This window comes from Panthera onca, chromosome X, assembly GCF_046562875.1.
Source record: "Panthera onca isolate mPanOnc1 chromosome X, mPanOnc1 haplotype 2, whole genome shotgun sequence".
Taxonomy (NCBI): domain Eukaryota; kingdom Metazoa; phylum Chordata; class Mammalia; order Carnivora; family Felidae; genus Panthera; species Panthera onca.
Window position 1 is genome coordinate 3,262,537 of NC_138357.1, and position 25,849 is coordinate 3,288,385.

The following is a 25,849-nucleotide window of genomic DNA, read 5'->3' on the forward strand; positions in this document are numbered from 1 at the left end:
TCACAGAGGGAAGAACAAGTGCAATGCCCCTAAGGCAGGAACATCTTGGGTGTTTTCCAGGAATAGTAGGAACTTAACATGAGTAGGGAGAAAACAAGTAGAAAGAGGTGAAATTCAGAGGTAGGCAGTGTACAAATAAAATATATTCTTATAGGCCATGGCAAGTACTTTGAATCCAATGAAAATGTACATAAAAAGTTGAGAATGGGGTGATATAATCTGATTTATATTTGAAAAAAAAAACCACTTCATTCTGGCTGCTGTGCAGAGAATGCACTGTAGGGGGGAGAAGAGGAAGCAGACCAGTTGGGAGGCTACTCTGGGTGTAAGAGATGATGGGTTATACCAGCTTGTGGGCACTGGAGGTGTTAAGAAGTGGTCAGAGTCTGAATCTCTCTTGAAGTCACAAGGATAAACTGATAGTTTGGATGTAGGTTATGGAAGAAAGAAATCAAAGTATAGATGTGGGTTGGATATAGGTGAATTTGACGTGGGGTGTGTATGAGAGAGGAGTTCTTGGTCTAGTGTTCTTCTCTTTATTTGCTTTTTGATTGTCTTGTTGACTGCTGTATTCCCAACACCTAGAACAGTGCCTGGTACGTAAATGGTGCTCCAGAACTTTTGAGTGAATGAAAAGAGTGGTTTCAGTGGAGTAATAGGTGAAAATACCTGATTGGTATAAGTGGTGTGAGAGAATGAGAAGAGAGGAAGTTGAGATGGTGATATCAAAAATTATTAAAATGAGTTACCATAAAAGGAAGAAAACATGTTAGGAAAGGGTTGGAAGGGAATATAGGTCAAGGGAAGGCTTTCTTTTTTAAATGATGGATGATATTATATCATTTTTTATGCTACAGGGAATGAGTCAGTGGAGAGAAGAAAACTGATAAGTGTGGGAGAGATAAAAAAAAAATCACTGAAGTAAAATCCTTGGGCAGGAGACAGGGAATGAAATCCAGGGCACATGTGGAAGGGATAGTATTCAATAACAGCACAGACACCCCTGGTAACAATGGGGAAGGTAATGTATATGGCTAAGATCCAGATAAGCTGGTATAATTGATATTAAGAAAATGAAGCCTTCTGATTGTTTTACTTTTCTTGGTAAAATAAGAAGCAAGGTTGTCTTCTGAGAGTCTAGGAGGGGAGTTACTGGAGACTTAAAAGAAAGTAAAAAAATAATAATAGCTGTTTCAGAGAGTGGAAGAGTAAAATTTTTTGGCAAATGTAAAAGGATCATGGCACATTTGAAGTATGGTGAAGAAAAATTTAAAGACAGACCAGTCAAGCATAATTATGCATTTTTCTCCAGCTATATTTAGCTGCTCATTTGCAGGCAAAAGGATGGATTTAACTAGGGTTTATGTTTTTCCAGGAAATTACAATAGAGTAAGAGAGAAGCAAGTGTGTTGAAGATACATACCAGAGAATGGTTTTAATGATATTAATTATGAACTATGTATGTAACCCAAGTGCAGCAAGAAAGGAAGTAGGAACATGAAGGTGATAATGAGCAATTTAAAGGTGGCAGGATCAAGGGATTAAAGTTTAGGAGGCTAAAAGAATTGACAGTATAAAGGTACTGAATGAAAAGTGTTGTAAAGATGTGGTCAGATAGTTATTTGAGATCATGGATTTGTAATGACAAGATTTAGGATATGACCATAAATGAATGAGTGACTGGATTATGGTGAAGCTGAGGCTCATTGGACAGCAAGAGGTCAAGGAATTGACCTGTAGCTTACAGTGACCAAGGATTGCTATATGTTAAACATAATGCTTAATTCTACCTGTGAATTATGTCATTTAATTCTCATAACACTCCTCTACGGTACTATTGTCATTATCAACATTTTATAGATGAGAATGCTAAGTCAAATCATTCACTCAATGTCAGATTTCTGTGTGGTATATCAAGAATTGGCACTAAGATGTTTCTGGCTCCAAAACTTTTAATAATGGCTGTGCTTTGAAGCTAAGTGGAATTATATGGCCTCAAATGAAACTCTTGTGACACACTGAGGCAAAGAAATGTGAGAATTGGCTTTGTAGTATCTGAGTAGCAGCTTGGGATGCCTGTTCAGGTAAAGTTGTGGCAGATAGTGCCTTATAGCATCCAATAGGGGAGTTGGTGGGCAGAGTATCAGTATCTGGTAGTTTCTAGACACTGAGGTAAAGAATATTTAGGAATCCTAACTGAAGAATATGCTGTAACAGTGCCTTGTACATAGTAGGTGCTCAAAAGTTTGTGATAAAATGAATTTATATTTGGACAGGATTTAGCAGCAGACTCATCCTGGTAACAAGTCTTTAGCCAGGCATCTTATGTATATTATTTAATCTTTAGAATTCTTATGAGGATTGTTATCCCCATTTTACATGAAGAAGGAAGTCTTTAAAACCTAACACAACTAGTATTTGGTAGTACTAGTAGTCCCTTGATCTGGTGGGTTCCAAAACCTATTCTATACCCTATCCTTTATACTATCTTACCTCATTTATGGATGTGACTTGCAAAATAACATTCATTAATTAACTATTTATTAAGTATGCATTATTTATCAGGCATTCTTCTATGCATTGGGCATATATCTGTGAATAAAACAAGCAAAATGTCTTGTCCTCATTGATCTTATATTCTACTGGAATAACAGACAATAATAAAAATATGAAATATATATTAGAAGTACAAATGAGGAAAAATAGAGCAGGCAACTGCATAGGAAGTATCTGGGATGTAAGGAAGGATTGAAATTTTAGACAGGGTGGTCAGGGAAGACCTCAATGAGAAAGGTTATAGTTGAACAAAAACAGGAAGTGAGAGAAGGAGCAAAGTATCTTGAAATTAGATGGAAGAATATTCCCAGTAGAGGCAATAGCAGTTGCAAAGGCCCTAGAGCTGGAGCATGGCTGGAATATCCAATTGGCAGCAAGGGGGCCATGGTGGCTGAAGTGGAGTGAGAGAAAAGGGTAGTAGAGGATAAGGTTAGCCAGCTATTTGGAGATTAGATCATGTAGGTCTTTGTAGATCATAACATGGCTTTTGATCTGGGAAGAAATTGGAGGATTTTGAACAGAAGAGAGATGTGATCTGACCTAACACTATTAAAGTTCAGTCTGTTATATGTATACAGAAAAGACTGTAAGAGGAGCAAGGACAGAGTCAACAAGCCCAGTTAAGAGGCTTTTACAATGATATAATGAGCCAGAGTCATAGCAGCAGAGGTGACAACCAGTGGTTTTATTCTGGATATGTTTCTTTTTAAGTAGAATGCCAATGAGATTTTCTGATGGATTGGATGTGGAGTATGACACAAGAGGAGTCAAGATGACATCAGAGTTTTTACTCTGGGCAAATGGAAGGGTAGAATTACCATTACCTGAAATGGCAAAGACTACAGGGGGACTTTGTGTGTGGAGGCAAATGAATATCTGAACCTCAGATTTTAACATGTTAGGCTTAAGATAATTCTCAGTAATCTTAGTACAGATGTGGATTGCAGAGATATCTGATATAGAGATATTAATTTATAAGTCATCACCTTATAGATAGTATTTCCCTCTGATTTGTTACTTGTACTCTTCTTTAGCTCTTGAGCAGACTCAATTGGTTCAGTAACCGTTTGCTATTTTGGCTGTACAATCACGTATTATGGTGCCTTAAGCATGTGTCAAAATTGTGTGTTCATGTACCACAGACAACCCATTCTAACACCAAGATTATCTTAGCCTTGATAAGGGTTGTCCCTCCTATTTCATAGTCAGTCTGCTCCTATTACAGGCATCTGCTATTAAGCCCATGGTTATCTGGATATGCTCATTGGTTGTAAGTTCATAGGTCATTGGTGTTTATCCATGTGCTGTACTTATATAAGCATACATCAGGGTTGTGTACTTTTGCAATGTGGCCTGGCTTCTTTACACTAACTTTAAAACTAGTATTAGGTTTACACTCTGTTCATGCAGCATAGTGGTTTAAATAGCCATGTTATTATGTGATGTTTCCTTGCTATAATTTTCACTTTATTCACTATGGTTGTGTGTGCTATATTTCTTTGTTCATATGCTATAAATAGCTATTTATTCACTATTGATCATGATAAGTAAGAATATCAGTTCTTCATTGTGGCCACTTGCATCTGTGTCTTAGCCCTTTAGTGAAAAAAAAATTGAGCATGTCTGTTTACTTTTGCACCATAGCCTTCTGTTCTGCACCATGCAGTCCACTTGGCTAGCATGGCCATCTACTCCTAAGCCATGTCACTTAATTCCTGATCATGGTTGCTATGATACACACATTGTGTATGCACACATCATGGTTAAGAACTGTTATACAAAATACCTCTTCACACACATCATGGTTGTCTAAGTATACTTTAGTTGTCTCCAGCTAAAGGCTCTAGCTGAAGGATCTTTAAGTGTTACAGTTTTTAGTTTATGCACTATGGTCACTTGAAAATTCACCAAGCTTGTCATAAGAATTTTAAGGGTCTGATGTCCTACAGTCCTTGTTTGTGTTTGTTTGATGGTCATCTGAGCATGTGTCATGGATGTATGTTCATTTAATGTTAATATCTGCTAATGTGCCACATTTTTCTATATACATACAAGGGCTGGGGCTGGTTTTGTACATATTTGATAACTTTCTAAGGCTACCTGTTCCAGTAGCATTTTTTTAATTAAAATTAATTGTGGTAAAAAAACACATAAAAAATCTTAACCATTTTTATTTTTTATTTTTATTTAATTTTTTAATGTTTATTTTTGAGAGACAGAGAGAGAGAGAGCCTGAGTGAGGAAGGGCAGAGAGAGAAAGAGAGGGAGACACAGAATTAGAAGCAGTCTCCAGGCTCTGAGCTGTCAGCACAGAGCCCGACACTGGACTCAAACTCATGAACCATGAGATCATTACCTGAGCTGAAGTCGGACACTTAACCAACTGAGCCACCCAGGTGCCGCAAATCTTAACCACTTTTAAATGTACAGTTTATTAGTGTTAACTATATTCACATTGTTGTGAAATAGTCCAGTGGCATGCTTTTGATCATGTATAATGTCTTAAGGAATTGTTTATGAAGGCCCTGTTCTCTTGTTCAGTGATTATTAGGCTCATGTGCTATGGTTTTCTGACACATACTATGGTCAAGTGGTTTTATGCACAAATGTATTCACATGAATTATAATAATGATGTTTATTAACAAAACGTTATGGTAGTTGGAGGACACATATTATGTCTAATCTCTTCTATAGGTGATGGCTATCTTCTCATAGTTATGTGAACATGTACCTTAGTCCGAGTTGATATAAAATTGTCTTTTATGCATCATATGATATATCATAGTTTTATGCTTCTAAATCATGGACATTTGCTTCTGCATCACTGGCATCTATTCTTAGTGTGAGAACTAAAAATAAATGCTTGTCTACCATAATCATAACCCATAGTATATAGTAGGATAGTGTAGTTGAAACACACACACTGAGTCTCCTTGCTCATGCAGCATGGTTGTCTTGTCATATACTCAGGATTATTGCTCATGTACTTATGTTTTCTGAGCATCCATCATAGTTCTGTCACATATTCCATGGATTATTTTTGCAATTTGGCCTTCATATACGATACCAAGTCTCTTTGTTCCTGTACAGCAATTGTTAATTTTGCATCATGATTATTTGAGCATTAACATTTATCATGTAATCATACAACATTAGATTATGCTAAAGAACTATAGATGTTCAAGCATATATCATACTGTTCATACTATAGATGTTTCTCAGGCCCCAGAATCATCTGTTCATGCACCATAATTTCTTACTTATATGCTATGGTTTTCTGAATTGTATGGTTTCTGTTCATTTCTGTAAAATGACCATCAACTCTTGTACAGTTAATAAATCATGAATGTCACAGCCCATATACTAAATTGAACATAAAAAATTGCTGTTTTTGTAAAGCAAACATCGTCAAATATTGGCAATTTTTTATGACACAATCTAATGTTATGACTATTTCTATCTGTAATGTGGACATTTCTTCATGTCAGAAGTTCATCTTTTCCATATCATAGTTTTCTATGCCTGTACCAGATTCTGTTGAGGGAGACCCATAGTTGGTGTATTAAATTAAGAATATGCAGGGGTGCCTGGGTGTTCAGTTGGTTAAGTATCATGACTCAGGTCATGATCTCGTGAGTCATGAGTTCGAGCCCCACGTCGGGCTATGTGCTGACAGCTCGGAGTCTGGAGACTGCTTTGGATACTGTGTCTCCATCCCTTGCTGCCCCTCCCCCACTCATGTTCTGTCTCTCTCTGTCTCTGTCTCAAGGTAAATAAACACAAAAAAATTTTTAAAAATAAAAAAATAAAAAGAATATGTGGATTATGACCTGATAAACGAAGAGGCATGAACCACCCACACAAGGTCAACAGGTAGCTCCCTCAGTATACAAGCTTCTATTTTGCAAAAGTGAAAACCCTGGGGTTGTTTTGATTTGCAGGTGCAGTTTTAATACGTTCACACAAAAGAAATAAAGTCACAAGATTCATTTACTTACAAATCCCAGAACAGGGAAGTAGAATGAGCTGGGGGAATGTCAGTCCTCCATCCTAGGTCACAAGCTAGCAGGAGATAAAAAGCAAGGTCACAAGTACTTGTTACTTATGAGGTGGTTGGGATGGAGATCACTAACTTTTTGTGGGCTCAATTCTAAGTGGTTATTTGAAAAGATGCTGTGGGAAAAGCAAAGCAAGAACTTCTGGTAGAAATCCTAAGCTTGGGTCCTTATCTAAATATCCAGACTTGGGGTGCCTAGATGGCTCAGTCAGTTAAGCGTCTGACTCTTGATTTTGGATCAGGTCATGATCTCATGGTTTGTGAGATTGATCCTGTGTCAGGCTCCAGGCTGACAGCATGGAGCGTACTTGGGATTTTCTCTCTCTGTCCATCCCCCTGCCCCCACTCTCAAAATAAATGAATAAATTTAAATGTCCAGATTCTGGGTATGAGCAGGGTTGCCGTAGTATAAAATGCCTAGGCAGCAACTCAAAATAGATGTTTTCTCATCACAAAGATTCAAGAAGACAATTGAGTATAGAACCTAATGTCTGTTTTTTGGAGGGTGGGATAAATTTAAAAAGACTTGTTCTTTATCTTCTTATCAACCACAATAGCTCTCCACTAAGTATCTGTTTTACATATTAGTCCCTTGCATAAACTTTCCTTGGAAAAATAGTTTTATATCCTTCTATTCTCACTGGAAGTGAAACCACTGATAGGACTTAAAAAGAGTATGGTATTGGATCAGAATTAGGTATCATTCAAGTGGTCGGTGTCTTAGACTCAAGCCATAAGGTTCATAGATGGCAAGAAAGTGCCACTTTATACTGTTTTCAAACCCCATGTCTTAGGTAAACACCCACCAGTCCAGAGTTCATAAAATAGCCTTGCACATAGGCAACTCTAAATAACATAATTCTATCATCACTATAATTTTCTTACCATTTTAAGGGTCTTCTGTACCAAGAGGACATGCTTAGATTTCTTCTTTATGTTGTGGCTTCTATATGGGGCTGACTTTGCTCTCAAATATCTCTTTATGGGGAAACATTACATTTCTATTCAAGAGCCATGGTGTTTCATCATTCAGCATTTTCTCAACCTGATTCAGAGGAAACAGTTCATCTACTCCAAGCCCTTTGATACTTTGGAAAGTTGCTTAATTTTATCAAATGAGAATCACTCTCAAAAATGCTATAAAGAGAGTTCAGGTCTTAAAATTCTAATATCACCTACAATGTTACACAGTTAACTATGGCAAAGGCATTGGAGGAAAATGAAGACATGGAGGATTATTTTAAACTCTTGAATTATGAAAAAGTAACTGCAGCTGAGAGAAGACAGGGAAAGAGATGGAACTAACCTATGACTCCAAATTACTGATTTAGAGCTCTTTACTTTTTCTTGAATGGACTTTGGAATATTCAAGAAAGCAGTATGTTGGGAATAAATTTTGGTGGCATTGATGAACTGGGGAAAGGGAATTGTCTCAGTAATCATTTAGTAACTGGATACTAGGGAAGTTAAATGGCTCTAATAGAGTTGAATAAAATATTTTTTCCCATTTTTCTTTTTTGTCTTCTACTCCTTCTCGTTCCTCTTTTCCCTGAACATGAATCTCACAGGTCTCTCCAAGTTGGTGCCTAAGAAGATGATAGTTACACAAATGAGTCACTTCTACACAAGCAGCCTTGGGCTTCTTTTCCTGATTAATACTTTTCCTGGAACAACTGGCCAAGGGGAATCAAGACGACAAGAACCTGGGGACTTTGTGAAGCAGGATATTGGCGGGTAAGAATGTTTAACTCCTAGAACAAAAGAAAACTGTGATAAATTCTTGCCTTAGACCAAAACGTTTGATTTTTTTCTCAGATGAATTTAGGTACTCCTGTTCCTGATGCTAAGACATTACATTGTATTTTTAAAAACATCTTCAGCTCAGACTCTCAAGGTAGAAATAGATCTCAAAGGTCTTTTTGAGCAACTCTCTAGCCCATGTTTAAATTCCCTCTGTAACATCTTAAGAGCAGTTCTCTACAACCATTTGCATTCAGTTGTCTCTTTTCTCTGTTAGATCTTGTCCCTTTTTATTGGCTCTGTCCCATTGGCTAATGTCCCATTAGCATTTAAATGTGATCAAGAACCTCCCATGTTAAGTTTTAAAATCCTCCCTCCAAATAGTGCCTTAAATCCTTTCTCCTCTTTCCAGTTGTACTTCTTTTTTTTTTTTTTTTTTTTAAATTTTTCAACGTTTTTTATTTATTTTCGGGACAGAGAGAGAGCATGAACGGGGGAGGGGCAGAGAGAGAGAGGGAGACACAGAATCGGAAACAGGCTCCAGGCTCCGAGCCATCAGCCCAGAGCCCGACGCGGGGCTCGAACTCACGGACCGCGAGATCGTGACCTGGCTGAAGTCGGACGCTTAACCGAATGCGCCACCCAGGCGCCCCTCCAGTTGTACTTCTTGAAGAAGCAGTTTTATTTACCCTTTACATACTCACCTCTCATCCATTCTTCCACTGCTGCACTCTGACTTCCAACCCCATGACTCTAATGCAATATCTGCAACCAAGGTGGCCAATGTTGGCTCTGTTACTAAAATGAACATTTGTCTGTTCTTATATTATTCAACATTTTAACTTTTTTTAGTATCATGTAGCAACATTCAAACTTGTTGATTCTTCCCTCCCTCTTTAACTCCCTTTTCTTGTGAAATAACACACACACACACACACACACGCATGCATAAAATATAAATAAGTGGTTTAAGAATAATTCCTTCTTTTACTTCAGAGACACCACAATTTCCGTTTCTTAGATTAAGTTCTCTAGAATCAGGGCCTGAGACAAGGATTCAAAAGCATATAATTTATAGAGAGTGTGCTCAGAGAAACTTGTAAGGGAGCAAGGAAAGCAAGGTCAGGAAGGGGAAAAAGTAAAGGAAAGATGTGATTTCATTTGAAGTATAGCCTCCATTTGACCCATGGGGATGAATGGCACTACAGATTTGGCCTACATTCAGGCAAGGGGCCTGGACTTCTGTAGACACTTCTTAATCAGCCATTGCCCGTGGGCTGCCTGGAGAAAGGCATAACCTCCCCAGTATTTTCAGGTGAGGTGATTTCCTTCAGCCAATGTTAATACTTGAAGTAGCAGAGGGACAGTTTCACTGGTCCAGTAAAAGAGGGCTGGACATAGTACCAACAGTACATAATACACCTATTTTTTTTCATACTTTTATGGCTATGCTTTCTATAGTATTTTCCACAATATTACACAGCTGTATTAAAAGCTTTTGTGATATAAAGATCTTTTGTAGTCTTTTTGGTAATCTTCTTTTCCTTTGTTCATCACTAATGTGTTGATGTTTTTCTTTATTTTGTTTTGGGTGTTCTTACCATACAGACTCTGAGTGATTTAATCTATCTCCATGACATAACCTTCTACATATGCCTATGACTCTTATCTTAATTATCATTCCTAATTTCTCTTGAATGTCAGACCTCTATATTTATTTATTGGACATGTCCACTTGGCTGTTCCATAAACTCCTTGAACTAAATATGTCCAAAGTAGTCCCATCATCTCCATCTCTCTCCCCCACTCTTAACAATAACAAAACAACAAACAAACAAACAAACAAACATGATATGCTCCTCTTCCAGTTTCCTTATTTTAGTCAATAACACTACTATGCACCCCATTGCTCAAGCCAGAAACTTGGAATCATCTTTGCCACTTTTCTACCCTTCACTTTCTAGATTGAATTATTCATCAAGATATGTAATTTCTACCTCCCACATCTTTGGATTCATCTACTTTCCTCTAACTTTTCTGCTGCCACCCAAGTTTAGCCCAATATTGTCTTCCATTTGGACTACTGTAAGAGTCTGTAGTTGGTCTGGGGCACCTGGGTGGCTCAGTCAGTTAAGCGTCCGACTTTGGCTCAGGTCATGATCTCACTATTCGTGAGTTCAAGCCCCGTATCCGGCTCTGTGCTGACAGCTCAGAGCCTGGAGCCTGCTTCAGATTCTGTATCTCCTCTTCTCTCTGCCCCTCCCCTGCTCATGCTCTGTCTCTCTCTGTCTCTCAATAATAAGTAAACATTTAAAAAAAATTAAAAAGAGTCTCTAGTTGGTCCTACTTCCTAACGTCTTGTTCCCACCCAAACTAACCTCTACTCTGTAGCCAATATTTTTTCTACAATGCATGTTGAGTCATAGCTACTCTGTTTAAAGTCATTTAATTGCTTCCTATTGTCCCTAGACTAATGTCCAAATTCCTTTACATGATTTTATAAGGCCCATTGTAACCCAGCCTCCTCCCATCTTGGCAGTCTTATTTCTTAGTCACCAAACTGTGTTCCTCAGCTGTATTAAACTTCTTTTGATTTTAAAACTCCATTTCATTCAGAGAATATTATTATTAGAAATGATCCTCTTAGCCTTGAAATATTTAAGTATTACACAAGATCTCTTATTATTTGGTGGTATCTTTTGTGTTGTTGTTTTATACTTGGCTACTGTCCCATATTCTTGGAAGTATGTTCCTAATTATTTTTGCAGAGTTGATTATCTTAATACACTGAGTCTTTCCATCTATTAGCATTTTCAACAGTAATTCCTGGGGCTGAGGGCTACAGAACTAGACAAATATGTCCTTAGAAACTTGGCCAATGAAGCTCTTTTTGTTTTTCACTCCAGACTGGAAATATAGACTAATTCTGTTTTATTAACTCCTCATGAATCTGATTTCATTGGGCCATGAGAGATGGAAGTTCTAAATACATGAACTTTATTTTTTTTCAAGTGTTAAAGTCTTTTAAATTTTAACTCTGAGAATAAAGTTCTTAAAAGTTCTTTTAAAAATGTATTGCATTGTTTCTTATAATCTTAAATACAAATTTTGAAAGAAAATAGTCTCTTGGTGACTTTATGATCATCATAAAGAGCATTCATTATGTTAATTCTATGTTTCTATTTTTCTTTTTGTGTCTCGATGCTCAGTGTGAATTGCAGCCTCTCCTGTTTACACTGGTTTTTTTTTTTTTTTACATCCTATTGATTCTTAGAAAACCAGATAGCCAAAACTTTTAGTAATTATATTACAGAGGAGGCCAAGAAATCTTCCTTGAAAAAGCTAAGAGAAATGATTGGATTTAATACAAGGGCATTAAAATATTTTTGTGGGGGTTTCTTTCTTCCAAGTCCAGGACAACTGATGTTTTGGAGGGATGAAACTAGTAAAACCTTGGCTCTAAATATTAAGGTCGGCACTGCATTTGTATTTGCTATAAATTAAGAAACCAATACAACTTTAAAATATGCGGTATACACTGGTAGTTCTGATACTTACCAAAGCTGCTTCTTTTTGTCTGCTGGTTTTCAAAACTTCTTAATGATGTTTTTTGTGTGTTGAAAAAAAATCCATTTGCTGTATTATTTTATCCACTTCTTTTTTACTTCAAGTTTTTATTTAAATTCCAGTTAGTTAACATATAGTGTAATATTAATTTCAAGAGTAGAATTTACTGATTTATCACTTACATACAACACCCAGTACTCAACACAGAAAGTGCCCTCCTTAATACCCATCACATATTTAACCAGTCTCCCTGCCCTCCTCCCCTCCAGGAACCCTCAGTTTGTTCTCTATAGTTAACAGTCTTTTTTATGGTTTGCCTCTCTGTTTTGTTCCTCTATGTTTATCAGTTTTGTTTCTTAAATTCCACCACCTATGAGTGAAATCATATAGTATTTGTCTTTCTCTGACTTATTTTCCTTAGCATAATACACTCTAGCTCTATCTACATCCTTGCAAATGACAAGATTTCATTCTTTTTTATGGCTGAGTATATACATATATATATATATATATATATATATATATATATATATATATACACACACACACACACACACTCCCAACATACTCTCTCTCTCTCTCTCTCTCTCTCTCTCTCACACACACACACACACACACACACACAAATAAATAAAACATTAAAAAAATATTAATTTTTTTTTAATAAAAGAAGAACTAGCTCTTAGTTTCATTGATCTTTTCTATTGTTTTTCTGGTCTCTACTTTGTTTTTACTCTGATCTTTGTTATTTCCTTTCTTCTGCCAACTTTGGGCATAGTATGTTATATTTTTAATTCCTTGAAGTTGTTTATTTGAGATCTTTCTTATTTCTTAATCTAGCCCTTTATCACTATAAATTTTTCTCTTAGAACTGCTTTTGCAGCATCTCCTATATTTTGATATGTAGTGCTTCCATTTTTGTTTGGTTCAATATATATTTATTTCATGTTTGATTTCTTCTATGTTGTTCAGAAACATATTTTATCTCCACATATTTGCAAATTTTTCAGGTTTCTTCCTGTTATTGATTTCTAGTTTCATGCTGTTGTGGTAGAAAGATAGTTGATATAATTTAAATATTCTTAAATTTTAAGACATTTTCTGACCTGTGATCTATCCTGGAGAATATTTTATGTAAACTTAGAAGAATATGTATTCTGCTGCTGCTGGATGGAGTATTCTGTACCTATTTTAGGTACATTTGGTTGAAGGTGTCATTCAAATCCATTTTTTCCTTATAAACATTGGGGTACAAGTGCCCCTATGCATCAGCACTCCTGTATCCCTTGGGTAAATTCCTAGCAGTGCTATTGCTGGGTCATAGGGTAGATCTATTTTTAATTTTTTGAGGAACCTCCATACTGTTTTTCAGAACGGCTGCCCCAGTTTGCAATATTTATAGCAGCACTTTCAACAATAGCCAAATTATGGAAAGAGCCTAAATGTCCATCAAGTGATGAATGGATAAGGAAGTTGTGGTTTATATATACAATGGAATACTACTTGGCAATGAGAAAGAATGAAATATGGCCTTTTTTTAGCAATGTGTATGGAACTGGAGAGTGTTATGCTAAGTGAAATAAGTCATACAGAGAAAGACAGATACCATATGTTTTCACTCTTATGTAGATCCTGAGAAACTTAACAGAAGACCATGGGGGAGGGGAAGGGAAAAAAAGTTAGAGAGGGAAGGAGGCAAACCATAAGAGACTCTTAAAGACAGAGAATAAACTGAGGGTTTATGGGGGGTGGGAGGGAGGGGAAAGTGTGTGATGGGCATTGAGGAGGGCACCTGTTAGAATGAGCACTGGGTATTGAAACCAGTATGACAATAAATTTCATATTAAAAAAACAAATCCATTATTTCCTTACTAATTTTCATCTGAATGATGTAGCCATTGTTGAAAGTGAGGTATTGTAGTGCCCTATTATTGTTTTTCTATATATTTTTTCCTTCAGATCTGTTAATAATTTTTTAATATATTTAGGTGCTACAATATTGAGTGAATAGGTGTTTATAATTATTATATACTCCTGATCAATTGACCTTTTTATCATTTTATAAGGACCTTCTTTGTCTATTGTGACAGTTTTAGACTTAAAGTATATTTTTATTTATCTAAGTGTAACTTAGATATAGCTACCCTCTTTCTGTTTCTATTGGCTTGTAATATGTTTTTCCATCCCTTCACTTTCAGCCTGTGAGTACTCTTAATGCCTAAATGAGTCTCTTGTAAGCAGCATATAGATGAGTATTGTTTTTTTTTTTATCCAGTCTTTTTGTGTCCAACTTAATCAATTTCCATTTAAAGTAATTATTGATAGATAAGAGCTTACTATAATCACTTTGTGAATTGCTTTCTGATTGTTTTGTTGTTCCTGTTTCTTTCTTCCCATCTTGCTATCTTTTGTTGTGAGTTGATAAATTTTTGTAGTGGTTTGCTTTGATTCTTTTCTCTTTATCATTTCTGTGTCTATTATAGGTTTTTGCTCTGTTACCATAAAGCTTTCATGACATATCTTATAGTTATAATAATCTATTTCAAGCAGATAACAGCTTAACTTCAGTTGCATAAGAAACTTTTATATATTTACTTGCCCCCCTGACAGTTTATGTTGATATTCCCATTTGAATATTTTTATATTTTGTATCTATTAATGTAATATTATAGCTATAGCTATTTTTGAATACTTTTATCTCTTAACCTATATTCTAGATTTCAAAGTGACTTATACCCCAATCAGTATTTTGAATTTGACTATATTTGTACCTTTTCCAGTGAGTTTTATACTTTTGTATGTTTTCATATTAGTAATGAGCACATTTTTATTTCATCTTGAAGAACTTCCTTTAGCATTTCTTGTAGGGCAGGTCTAGTGGTTATGAATTCCCTCAGCTTTTGTTTGTATGGGAAACTTTATCTCTCCTTTATATCTAAATGACAGCTTTGCTGGGTAAAGTACTCTTGGTTGACAGGTTTTTTTTCTTTGAGTATTTTGAAGATATCATTCCACTTTCTTATGACTAATAAGGTTTCTGCTGAGAAATCTGCTTATATAGTCTTATCAGAGTTTACTTGTATGTGATTTTTTTTTATTTTCCCGCTTTCAAGATTCTCTCTTTGTCTTAATTTTTGAGAGTTTGATTATAATGTGTCTCAGTGAAGATCTCTTTAAGTTGAATTCTCTTTGAAGATCTTTGAGTTTCCTGTACCTGCATAACCATATCTCTCCCCAGATTTGAGAAGTTTTCAGCCATTATTTCTTTAAATAAAGTTTCTGTCCCCTTCTTCCTCTCTTCCTCCATAATGAAATATTGTTTCTTTTGATTATGTCCCACAGTTCTTGTGGGCTTTCTTCACTCTTTTTCATTCTAATTTATTTATTCTCCTCTGACTGAATAATTTGAAAAGATCTGTTCTCAAGCTCAAAGATTCCTTTGCCTGATCAAACCTACTGTTGAAACTATCTATTGCATTTTCAATTTCATTAATTGTATTATTCATCTCCAGAATTTGTTTGGTTCTTTTGATGATTTCTAGTTCTTTGTTGAATTTCTCACTTTGTTCATGTATTGTTTTCCTGAATTCATTAATTTGTCTATCTGTGCTCTCCTGAATTTCACTGAACGTCCTTAAAAATCATTATTTTGAATTCTTTTTCAGTTAACTCACAGATCTCCATTTCTTTGGGTTCAGTTACTGTAGTATTATTTTATTCCTTTGGTGGTGTCATATTTCATTGCTTTGTCATGTCTTTGATGGATTTGCATTGATGTCTGCCCATTTGAGCATGCTGTTACCTCTTACAGTCTTTTAAAAGTGGCTTCAGTAGTAAAAGACTTTCACCTAGAGGTGGCTCTAAGGGTGTCAGCTGGGTGTGATCCAGCATCTTTGGTTCCTGAGAAAGCACAGTGGTAAAGTCTCTGTCCTATTCCTTTGGCTGAGGTTGCCATTGGCCAGACTTTAGGGATTTTCTGTGGTTAAGGCTTCAGAGGCCCTGCAGGTAGTAGTACCAGGTAGGGCTATCTATATATTCAGAGGCTAAGGCTGCTAGGGTCTTCCTGTTCTCCCCTTTCCATTTTGTTGCCCATGGGAGGACGTTCTAGCCAAGAAGATCCTTTCCAGTGCCTGGATGGATGTCCTGACACTCCTAGCCAAGAAGATCCTTCCCAGTGCCTGGATGGATGTCCTGACACTCAGAGCCCTTGGAGAATTATTGGAACCAATGTTGTAGAATCAGGTTCATGTGAAACTACCACAGAATCTTTGTCTTGGGGCATAGGCACATTTGCTGTAGCTATGGTACTGGTGTCTAGGGTGTGGGCCTATGTAGATCTATCATGGAACCAGTACCTAGGTCTCAAGGGCTCACTGCTATAATTCCAGCTGGTGGGAGAGAATGCAGCACTGGCATTCAAGCCCCGAGATGACAAGGTGCAGTTGTGGCTTGGGTCCAGGGATAAGATGCTGTGGTAGCATAGCCTGGAGATGGTGAGTCAAAGTTTCAACTATGTCCTCCAAGGGCAGTCACAGGACGGCAGCAACACAACTCATGGTAGTCTATGAAAGGCATATGTTGGGATTTAGGGAGCTGGGCACAGCAGTGGCAGCACAGCCCTGGCAATTCCAGTTCAGAGCCATGTGACCTAGGATCCAAGGGATGAAGCTCAGGGCAATGAGCTTGGCTCCAGCTATGATGGGTCAGAGACCCAACTTGAAACCTTAGAGGTAGGATTCAGGTCAGCAGTAGCACCCTGGCAATGATGGTTCAGAGTATTCACCTGGGGACTTTCAGGTGGAGCTCAGTGTAGAAGCAGCCTGGTCCCAGCAATGGGTCAGAGCTACAACCTACCATTGGGCTGGGGAAAATGGGGCTCAGGATAGTAGCAGCATACCTGGCAATGATGGGGCATGGCCTGGAACCCAGGGGGCAGAGTTCAGGGAAGTGACAGCCCATCTCAGCAATGACAGTTTAGAGTCTTGACCTGAGATAGGGGTTGGCCAGGACAGTAATAGCACTCTTTGCAATAACAACCCAGAGCCAGGACATGGAACCTGGTGAGTGGGGATAAGGAAGTCAGCAGCAGGGCCCAAATAATGGCTGTCAAAGCACAACTTGTGACCTGGGCGGGGTGGGGGGGACTCAGGGTATTGGAGGCTGTCCTGGTAATGGTGAGACAAATGGTGACCTGGGGACAGGGGTTGGTAAGAGCAGTGACAGCTCCAGTTTCATGTATGATCAGGTACTCTGATGCCAGATCTCTGAGAATAGGGCATAGCAGCAACTGGGCCCCCTGAAGGTAAGTCTTACCTCGGAAACAACTCCAGCCTGGGGGAGTAGATGAAGACAGGGGCATTCCATGCTCTGTAAGCTGAGATCAGCATCAGTGAAGACTGTGGGAGATGTCTATAGCAAAAGCTGCAAATATTCACAATGGTGAGGCTTCCTAGAGTTCTCCTGCTCTCCTCCCTGTGTGGTGAACTCCTTATGAGGGCATTCTTCCAGGCGTTGAGCAGATCCTGACTAGGGGATGGGATGATACAGGTAACATTCTTCCTGTACTTTTCTGTGTGGCCATCCTCAATTTTTGAGCTCCTTGGATTTTTGCTGGTTATTTTTTATCTAGAGTTTTCCCTGCACTATTTTCTTCAGTTTATAGTTGTTTATGGTTCTTGTTAGTTTTCTTCTTTTGTTGGGGTGAGTTGAGTTTTGGGATTTCATAGCCCTCCATCTTGCTGATGTCATTTTCTGCACAGTAATTTTAATTTTTTTAAGTTTATTTATTTATTTTTGAGAGAGAGATGGTGAGAGAGAGGGGCATAGAGAGAGGGAGCGAGAGAGAGAGAAAATCTAAAGCAAGCTCTGCCCTGGCTGAAAATTATGAACTATGAGATCATGACCTGAGCCAAGATCAAGAGTCAGGTTTTTAAATGACTGAACTACCCAGGTGCCCCAAATTTGTTTTATTTTTAAACATGTTTTCCCTTAGGAGAAATACAGTATTAGGGAAAATGCCATCCTTTTAATGAAGTAAATTTCTTTTCTCTTTGGGTTGTTATATGAACTGTATCAGCAGCTCCACATCTGTGCTTCTCCTGCTTCCCCCTAAAATAAGGATACCTAGGTCCTCAGTGTAGTTAAACTAATGCTATTACTACCAACATTCTGGACTTAATCCCAAAATGGTCAGTGATCTTAATTTTGTCCAAGAGTATAAATGTGCCTGTATTTCTTTTTTTATGTTAATATATCTATTGAGATATATTTCCTTGAACATAAATTATTTTTAAAATACTAAGAAGGTTTGTTATACTATTTTAAATTGAAATATAGTTCTCATACAATGTTATATTAGTTTCAGGTGTACAACATAATGATTTTTCAGTTCTATACACTAAGCTATGCTCACCAGGATAAGTACAGTTATCATTTGTCACCATATAAAGTTATTACAACATTATCGACTGTATTCCCTATGCTGTACTTTTCATCCCCATGACTTATTCATCTTACAACTGCAAGTATGTACCTCTTAATCTCCTTCACCCATTTTGTCCATCTCCAAACCCCTACCCCCTTGGCAATCACCAGTTTACTCTCTATATTTATGGTTCTGTTTCTGTTTCTGTTTTTTTTTTTTGTTTGTTCACTTGTGTTTCATTAGATTTCATATATATAAGTGAAATCATATGATATTTGTATTTCTCTGACTTATTTCACTTAGGCCCATGCTCACTTCAGCTCCAGACATCTTGCTAGGGTTCCCCTTGTATGGAATGCCCTGATATCCCTCAGCTTACTTTCATTTCAGCTTCAGCTGTTTTTCCAGAATGCCATCTGTGTGGCATGCCCCCCTCTGGTCCTGCCCATCTCAGTTCCAGAGGCCCTAAAAGGGTGTCTCCAGAACAGTGCCCTGGGATCCCCAGCCCACACCATCTAGAGCACCAGTCAGCCAGCCAAATCCATAAGGCACATGGAATTTATAAAGGGGACATACCTACATAAGGAAATTCCTTCAAATTTAGGAGAAGTAGCTCTTCGATTTGTGAACGCAAACACAGAAGGTAAAGCAAAATGAGGAGTCGGAGGAATATGCTCCAACTTAAAGAACAAGACAAAACCTCAGAAAAAGAAATAAATAAAAAGTGCCCATCTTTATTTTGTTTATGTTGAACGGCACTTTATATAAAAATTTTTATTTTATTATTTTTTTTGAATTCATGGATTTAGAAACTTTTTTTAAAATATAATTTATTGTCAAATCGGTTTCTATACAACACCCAGTGCTCATCCCAAGTGCCCTCCTCAATGCCCACCGCCCACTTTCCCCACTCCTCCACCGCCATCAACACTCAGTTTGTTCTCAGTATCCAAGAGTCTCTTATGGTATGCCTCCTTCCCTCTCTGTAACTTTTTTCCCCCCTTCTCCTCCCCCATGGTCTTCTGTTAAGTTTCTCAAGATCCACATATGAGTGAAAACATATGGTATCTGTCTTTCTCTGCCTGACTTATTTCACTTAGCATAATACTCTCCAGTTCCATCCACATTGCTACAAATGGCCATATTTCATTCTTTCTCATTGTCAAGTAGTATTCCATTGTATATATAAACCATGTCTTCTTTATCCATTCATCAGTTGATGGACATTTGGGCTCTTTCCATAATTTGGCTATTTTTGAAAGTGCTGCTATAAACATTGGGGTACAAGTGCCCCTATGCATCAGTACTCCTGTATCCCTTGGGTAGATTCCTAGCAGTGCTATTGCTGGGTCATAGGGTAGTTATATTTTTAACTTTTTGAAGAACCTCCACATTGTTTTCCAGAGTGGCTGCACCAGTTTGTATTCCCACCAACAGTGCAAGAGGGTTCCCGTTACTCCACATCCTCGCCAGCATCTATAGTCTCCTGATTTGTTCATTTTAGCCACTGACCAGCATGAGATAGTATCTCCATGTGGTTTTGATTAGTATTTCCCTGATGATGAGTGACATTGAGCATTGTTTCATGTGTCTGTTGGCCATCTGGATGTCTTCTTTGGAAAAGTGTCTATTCATGTCTTCTGCCCATGTCTTCACTGGATTATTTGTTTTCAGGTATGGAGTTTGGTGAGTTCTTTATAGATTTTGGATACTAGCATTTTATCCAATATGTCATTTGCAAATATCTCTTCTCATTCTGTTGGTTGCCTTTTAGTTTTGTTGATTGTTTCTTTTGCAGTGCAGAAGATTTTTATCTTCATGAGGTCCCAATAGTTCATTTTTGCTTTTAATTCCCTTGCCTTTGGAGATGTGTCAAGTAAGAAATTGCCACAGCTGAGGTCAAAGAGGTTGTTGCCTGCTTTCTCCTCTAGGGTTTTGATCGTTTCAGTCTCACATCCAGGTCCTTCATCCATTTTGAGTTTATTTTTGTGAATGGCGTAAGAAAGTGGTCTAGTTTCATTCTTCTGCATGTTGCTGTCCACTTCTCCCAGCACCATCTGTTAAAGAGACTGTCTTTTTTCCATTGGATGCTCTTTCCTGCTTTGTCAAAAATTAGTTGGCCATAGTTTTGTGGGTCCAATTCTGGGTTCTCTATTCTATTCCATTGGTCCATGTGTCTGTTTTTGTGCCAATACCATACTGTCTTGATGATTACATCTTTGTAGTAGAGGACAAAGTCAGGGATTGTGATGCTTCCCTCTTTGGTTTTCTTCTTCAAGATTACTTTGGCTATTCAGGGTCTTTTGTGGTTCCATACAAATTTTAGGATTGCTTGTTATAGATTTGAGAAGAATGCTGGTACAATTTTGATTGGGATTGCATTGAATGTGTAGATTGCTTTGGGTAGTATTGACATTTTAACAATGTTTATTCTTCCAATCCATGAGCATGGAATGTTTTCCCATTTTTTGGTGTGTCTTCAATTTCCTTCATAAGTTTTCTATAGTTTTCAGCATACAGATTTTTACTCCTTTGGTTAGGTTCATTCCTACGTATTTATGGTTCTTGGTGCAATTGTGAATGGGATCCGTTTCTTTATTCCTCTTTCTGTTGCTCCATTATTGGTGTATGAAAATGCAACTGATATCTGTACATTGATTTTGTACCCTGCAAGTTTCCTGAATTATGTGTCAGTTGTAGCAGACATGGTGGAGTCTGTTGGGTTTTCCATGTAGAGTATCATGTCATCTGTGAAAGTGAATGTTTGACTTCATCTTTGCCAATTTTAATGCCCTTGATTTCATTTTGTTGTCTGATTCCTGATGCTAGGATTTCCAAAATTTTGTTAAACAACAGTGGTGAGTGTGGACATCCCTGTCATGGTCCTGATCTTAGGAGGAAAGCTCTCAGTTTTTCCCCATTGAGGATGCTTTAGCTGTGGGCTTTTCATAAATGGATTTTATGATGTTTAAGTATGTTCCTTCTATCTGGACTTTCTTGAGGGTTTTTATTAAGAAAGTGTACTGTATTTTATCAAATGCTTTTTTTGCATCTATTGACAGGATCACGTGGTTCTTTTCTTTTATAAATGTGATGTATCACATTGATTGATTTGCTAATGTTGAACCAGCCCTGCATCCAGGAATGAATCCCACTTGATCATGGTGAATAATTCTTTTTATATGCTGTTTAATTTGATTTGCTAGTATCTTGTTGAGAAGTTTTGCATCCATATTCATCAGGGATATTGGCGTATAGTTCTCTTTTTTTGCTGGGTCTCTGTCTGGTTTGGGAATCAAAGTAATGCTGGTTCATAGAATGAGTCTGGAAGTTTTCCTTCCCTTTCTATTTTTTGGAACAGCTTGAGAAGGATAGGCATTATCTGTGCTTTAACTGTCTGGTAGAATTCCCCAGGGAAGCCATATGGTCCTGGATGCTTATTTGTTGGGAGATTTTTGATAACTGATTCAACTTCTTTGCTGGTTATGGGTCTGTTCAAGTTTTCTTTTTCTTCCCGTTTGGGTTTTGGAAGTGTATGGGTACTTAGGAATTTGTCCATTTCTTCCAGATTGCCCAACTTGTTGGCATATAATTTTTGATAGTATTCCCTGATAATTGCTTGTATTTCTGAGGGATTGGTTATAATAATTCCATTTTCATTCATGATTTTACCTATTTGGGTCCTCTCCCTTTTCTTTTTGAGAAGCCTAGCTAGAGGTTTATCAATTTTATTTATTTTTTCAAAGAACCAACACTGGCTTCATTGATCTTCTCTACAGTTTTTTTAGATTCTATGTTGTTTATTTCTTCTCTGATCTTTATTATTTCTCTTCTGCTGGGTTTGGGGTGTCTTTGCTGTTCTGCTTCTATTTCCTTTAGGTGTGCTGTTAGATTTTGTATTTGGGATTTTTCTTGTTTCTTGAGATAGGCCTGGATTGCAATGTATTTTCCTCTTAGGAATGCCTTTGCTGCATCCCAAAGTGTTTGGATTCTTGTATTTTCATTTTCATTTGTTTCATGTATTTTTAAATTTCTTCTCTAATTGCCTGGTTGACCCATCATTCTTTAGTAGGATTCTCTTTAACCTCCATGCATTTGGAGGATTACCAGACTTTTTCCTGTGATTGATTTCAAGTTTCATAGCATTGTGATCTTAAAGTATGCATGGTATGTTCTCAATTCTTTTATATTTATTGAGGGCTGTTTTGTGACCCAGTATGTGATCTATCTTCGAGAATATTCCATGTGCACTTGAGAAGAAAGTATATTTTGCTGCTTTGGGATGTAGAGTTCTAAATATATCTGTCAAGTTACCTGGTCCAATGTATCATTCAGGGCCATTGTTTCTTCACTGATTCTCTGTCTAAATGATCTGTACATTGTTGTAAGTGGAGCATTAAAATTCCCTGCAATTACCACATTCTTATCAATAAGATTGCTTATGTTTGTGATTATTTTTTTTTATGTATTTCGGTGCTCCCAAATTCAGTGAATAGACATTTATAATTGTTTGCTCTTCCTAATGGATAGACCCTCAATTATTATATAATGTCCTTCTTCATCTCTTGTTGCAGCCTTTAATTTAAAGTCTGGTTTACCTTATATATGTATGGCTACTCCAGCTTTCTTTTGACTTCCAGTAGCATGATAGATGGTTGTCCATTCCCTCACTTTCAATCTGAAGGTGTTCTCAGGTCTAAAGTGAGTCTCCTGTAGACAGCAAATATATGGGTCTTGTTTCTTTTTTTAATGCATTTTGATACCCTATGTCTTTTGGTTGAAGCATTTAGTCCATTTTCATTCAGTTTTATTGTTTAAAGATATAGGTTTAGAGTCATTTTGTTATCTGTAGGGTTCATGCTTGTTATGATGTCTCTGGTACTTTGTGATACTTGCAACATGTCACTTACAGAGACTCCCTTAGGATCTCTTGTAGGGCTGGTTTAGTGGTGATTAATTCCTTCAGTGTTTGTTGATTTGGGAAAACCTTTATTTCTTCTTCTATTCTGAATGACAGTCTTGCTGAATAAAGGAGTCTTGGCTGCTTTATTGAAGCATAATCATATTGAAGATTTCCTGCCATTCCTTTCTGACCTGCCAGGTTTCAGTAGATAGGTCTGCTACCACCCTTATGTGTCTACCTTTGTATGTTACAGTCCATTTATGCCTAGCTTCTTTCAGAATGTTATCTTTCCTTGTATTTTGCCAGTTTCACTATGATATGTTGTGCAGAAGATCTATTTAAGTTACATCTGAAGGGAGTTCTCTGTGCCTCTTGGAGTTCAATGCCTGTTTCCTTCCCCAGATTGGGAAAGTTCTCAGCTATGATTTGTTCAAGTACAACTTCAGCCATTTTCTCTCTCTCTTCTTCTGGAATTCCTATGATATGCATATTGTTCTGCTTTTGAATCACTTAGTTCTCTAATTCTCTCCTCATAATACTGGATTTTTTCATCTCTCTGTTTCTCAGCTTCCTCTTTTTCCATAATTTTATCGTCTAATTCACCTATTCTCCCCTCTGCTTCTTCAATCCGTGCTGTGGCTACCTCCATTTTATTTTGCACCTCATTTATAACATTGCTTAATTCATCATGACTATTTTTTAGTCCCTTGATCTCTGTAGCAATATATTCTCTTCTGTCTTCTATGCTTTTTGAAGCCCAGTGATTAATTTTATGATCAGTATTCTAATTTCTTGTTTAGTTAAGTTGCTTATATTTGTTTTGATCAATTCTTTAGCTGTTACCTATTCCTGGAATTTCTTTTGAGGGAATTCTTCCTTTTCATCATTTGGCTAATTTCCTGTTCCTTATGAGTTTTAAAATCTTGTTATGTGCTCTGCACCTGCGAGCACTGCTGTATTAAAGAGGAAGTGTTTTGTTGTTTTTTTTTTTGAGAATGTTACTTGCTCTTTGTTTTTGTGACTTTGGTTATTTTATTTCCCTACTCGTAGTGATGTTTTGGACCCTCCACCATGTGTGCTTTGATTTGTTCCTTGAAGTAGCCCTGGAAAGGAAAAGAAACAGACAACCAGGAAACAAAAACATGCAAACACACAAACAAATAAAAAAAAACAAGCAAACAAACAAAAACAAAAAACGAAAAACAATCCAAAAACAAAAAACCAGAAACAACAGCTATAAGTAAAGAACAGGGTGGAGGTGGTGCTGAGGCAAGAGCACTCACAAAGAGAGAAATGACAGTGGTGGGGGTGGGGGGGGGGAGAAAAAAATAAGCATTGACCAGGCAAAGAGACTAAAAGGCTTAATCCAGAGAGAGAGAAAGGAAAATAGGGAAGGAGGCAGGGAAAAAGAAAAGAAGATAAAGTTACCCAGACAGAGAAACTTTATGGCTTGATTATTCCAGAGAGAGAGAAAGGAATGTAAAGAAGGAGGTGTAGAACATGTACCAAGAGAATGGATTAAATATCTGTTTAAACAAAGCAATCACCAGAGTAACCAGCCTAGAGGAGGGAAGAGATAAGGAGAAGAAATGGGGGGGGGGGATATATCTATATATCAAGAATTGTCCTAGAATTAATCCAGGAAGTAAAGCAGCTCTGATCTGGAGGAGGGGTTCCTCTGGTTTCACAGCGACTATCCCACTCCAGCAGATACGCAGTTACCTAGCATGAAGGGGTGTGGTTTGTTGTAGGCTGGTCCTGCCTCCACTGTGGGCCAATGGACCAATCCCTGAGGCTCTGTTTTGGTGGGGAGAAAAATGGCAACCCCCCTCATCCTCTTCTCCATAACCCAGTGTCCCAAATCACTCCTTTGCAGCCATCCTCACTGTACCCTGGATGCACCGAGGAGGCTATCTGTCTCACTCTGCCGACTCCCTTGCCCCAGGGCTTGGTTGGGATTTAAACTCCCTCTCCGTGCACCTTGGTACTGGGGAAGCACTTCCCAATATGTGGTCCTGGCTGGTTTTGTCCTGTTCTGCAGCACTGCAGGGGAGGGGACCAGTTTCGCCTGCTGTGGACTGTGCCCCTGATCTACTACTGAACCCAGAGGTGTCTCCCCTCCTCCCCAGGTGAACAAACAGGGCAGCTGGCCCCAGTCCCAAGATGGGATCTGCAGTTATAGATCCTCTAGCCTGCAGTTAGAGATGGGATGGCTCTCTGTCCCGGTTAGAGGTATTTTCTCTCGTCTAGACACACTCCTACACTTCCCCAGCCACTCTTTCTCTTCCCTTTGTCTCTCCACAGAAGGGGATCCCTCCCCTCCGTGCCTATATGGCCCTATTTATCTCTCCCAGTTTACAATAACCCACCTATGGCCCCTCAGGTTGTTCTGGTTTCTCCCTGGTAGACTCAGTCTCTTTTCCTCTATTTTTTGTTATTTTAATTCCAGTATCATTAGCATACAGTGTTATATTAGTTTCAGGTGTACAATATAGTAATTTAGCAATTTTGTACACTACTCAGTGCTCATCATAAGTGTACCCTTTGATCCCTATCACCTATTTCACCCATCCCCCACCCACCTCCCCCGTGGTAACAATT

The 25,849-nt window shown here is 37.8% G+C and overlaps 1 protein-coding gene across 1 annotated transcript in view; it reads left to right on the plus strand.

The window, feature by feature from the left end:
• GABRA3 (gamma-aminobutyric acid type A receptor subunit alpha3) overlaps window positions 1-25,849 on the plus strand; it is a 335,334-nt gene that overhangs the window by 93,613 nt on the left and 215,872 nt on the right. Inside the window, exon 2 of the mRNA XM_081793915.1 lies at window positions 8,183-8,348. Within this exon, the coding sequence (XP_081650041.1) occupies window positions 8,209-8,348 (140 nt within the window). The 5' untranslated portion in view covers window positions 8,183-8,208. The remainder of the gene's footprint in view (window positions 1-8,182; window positions 8,349-25,849) is intronic.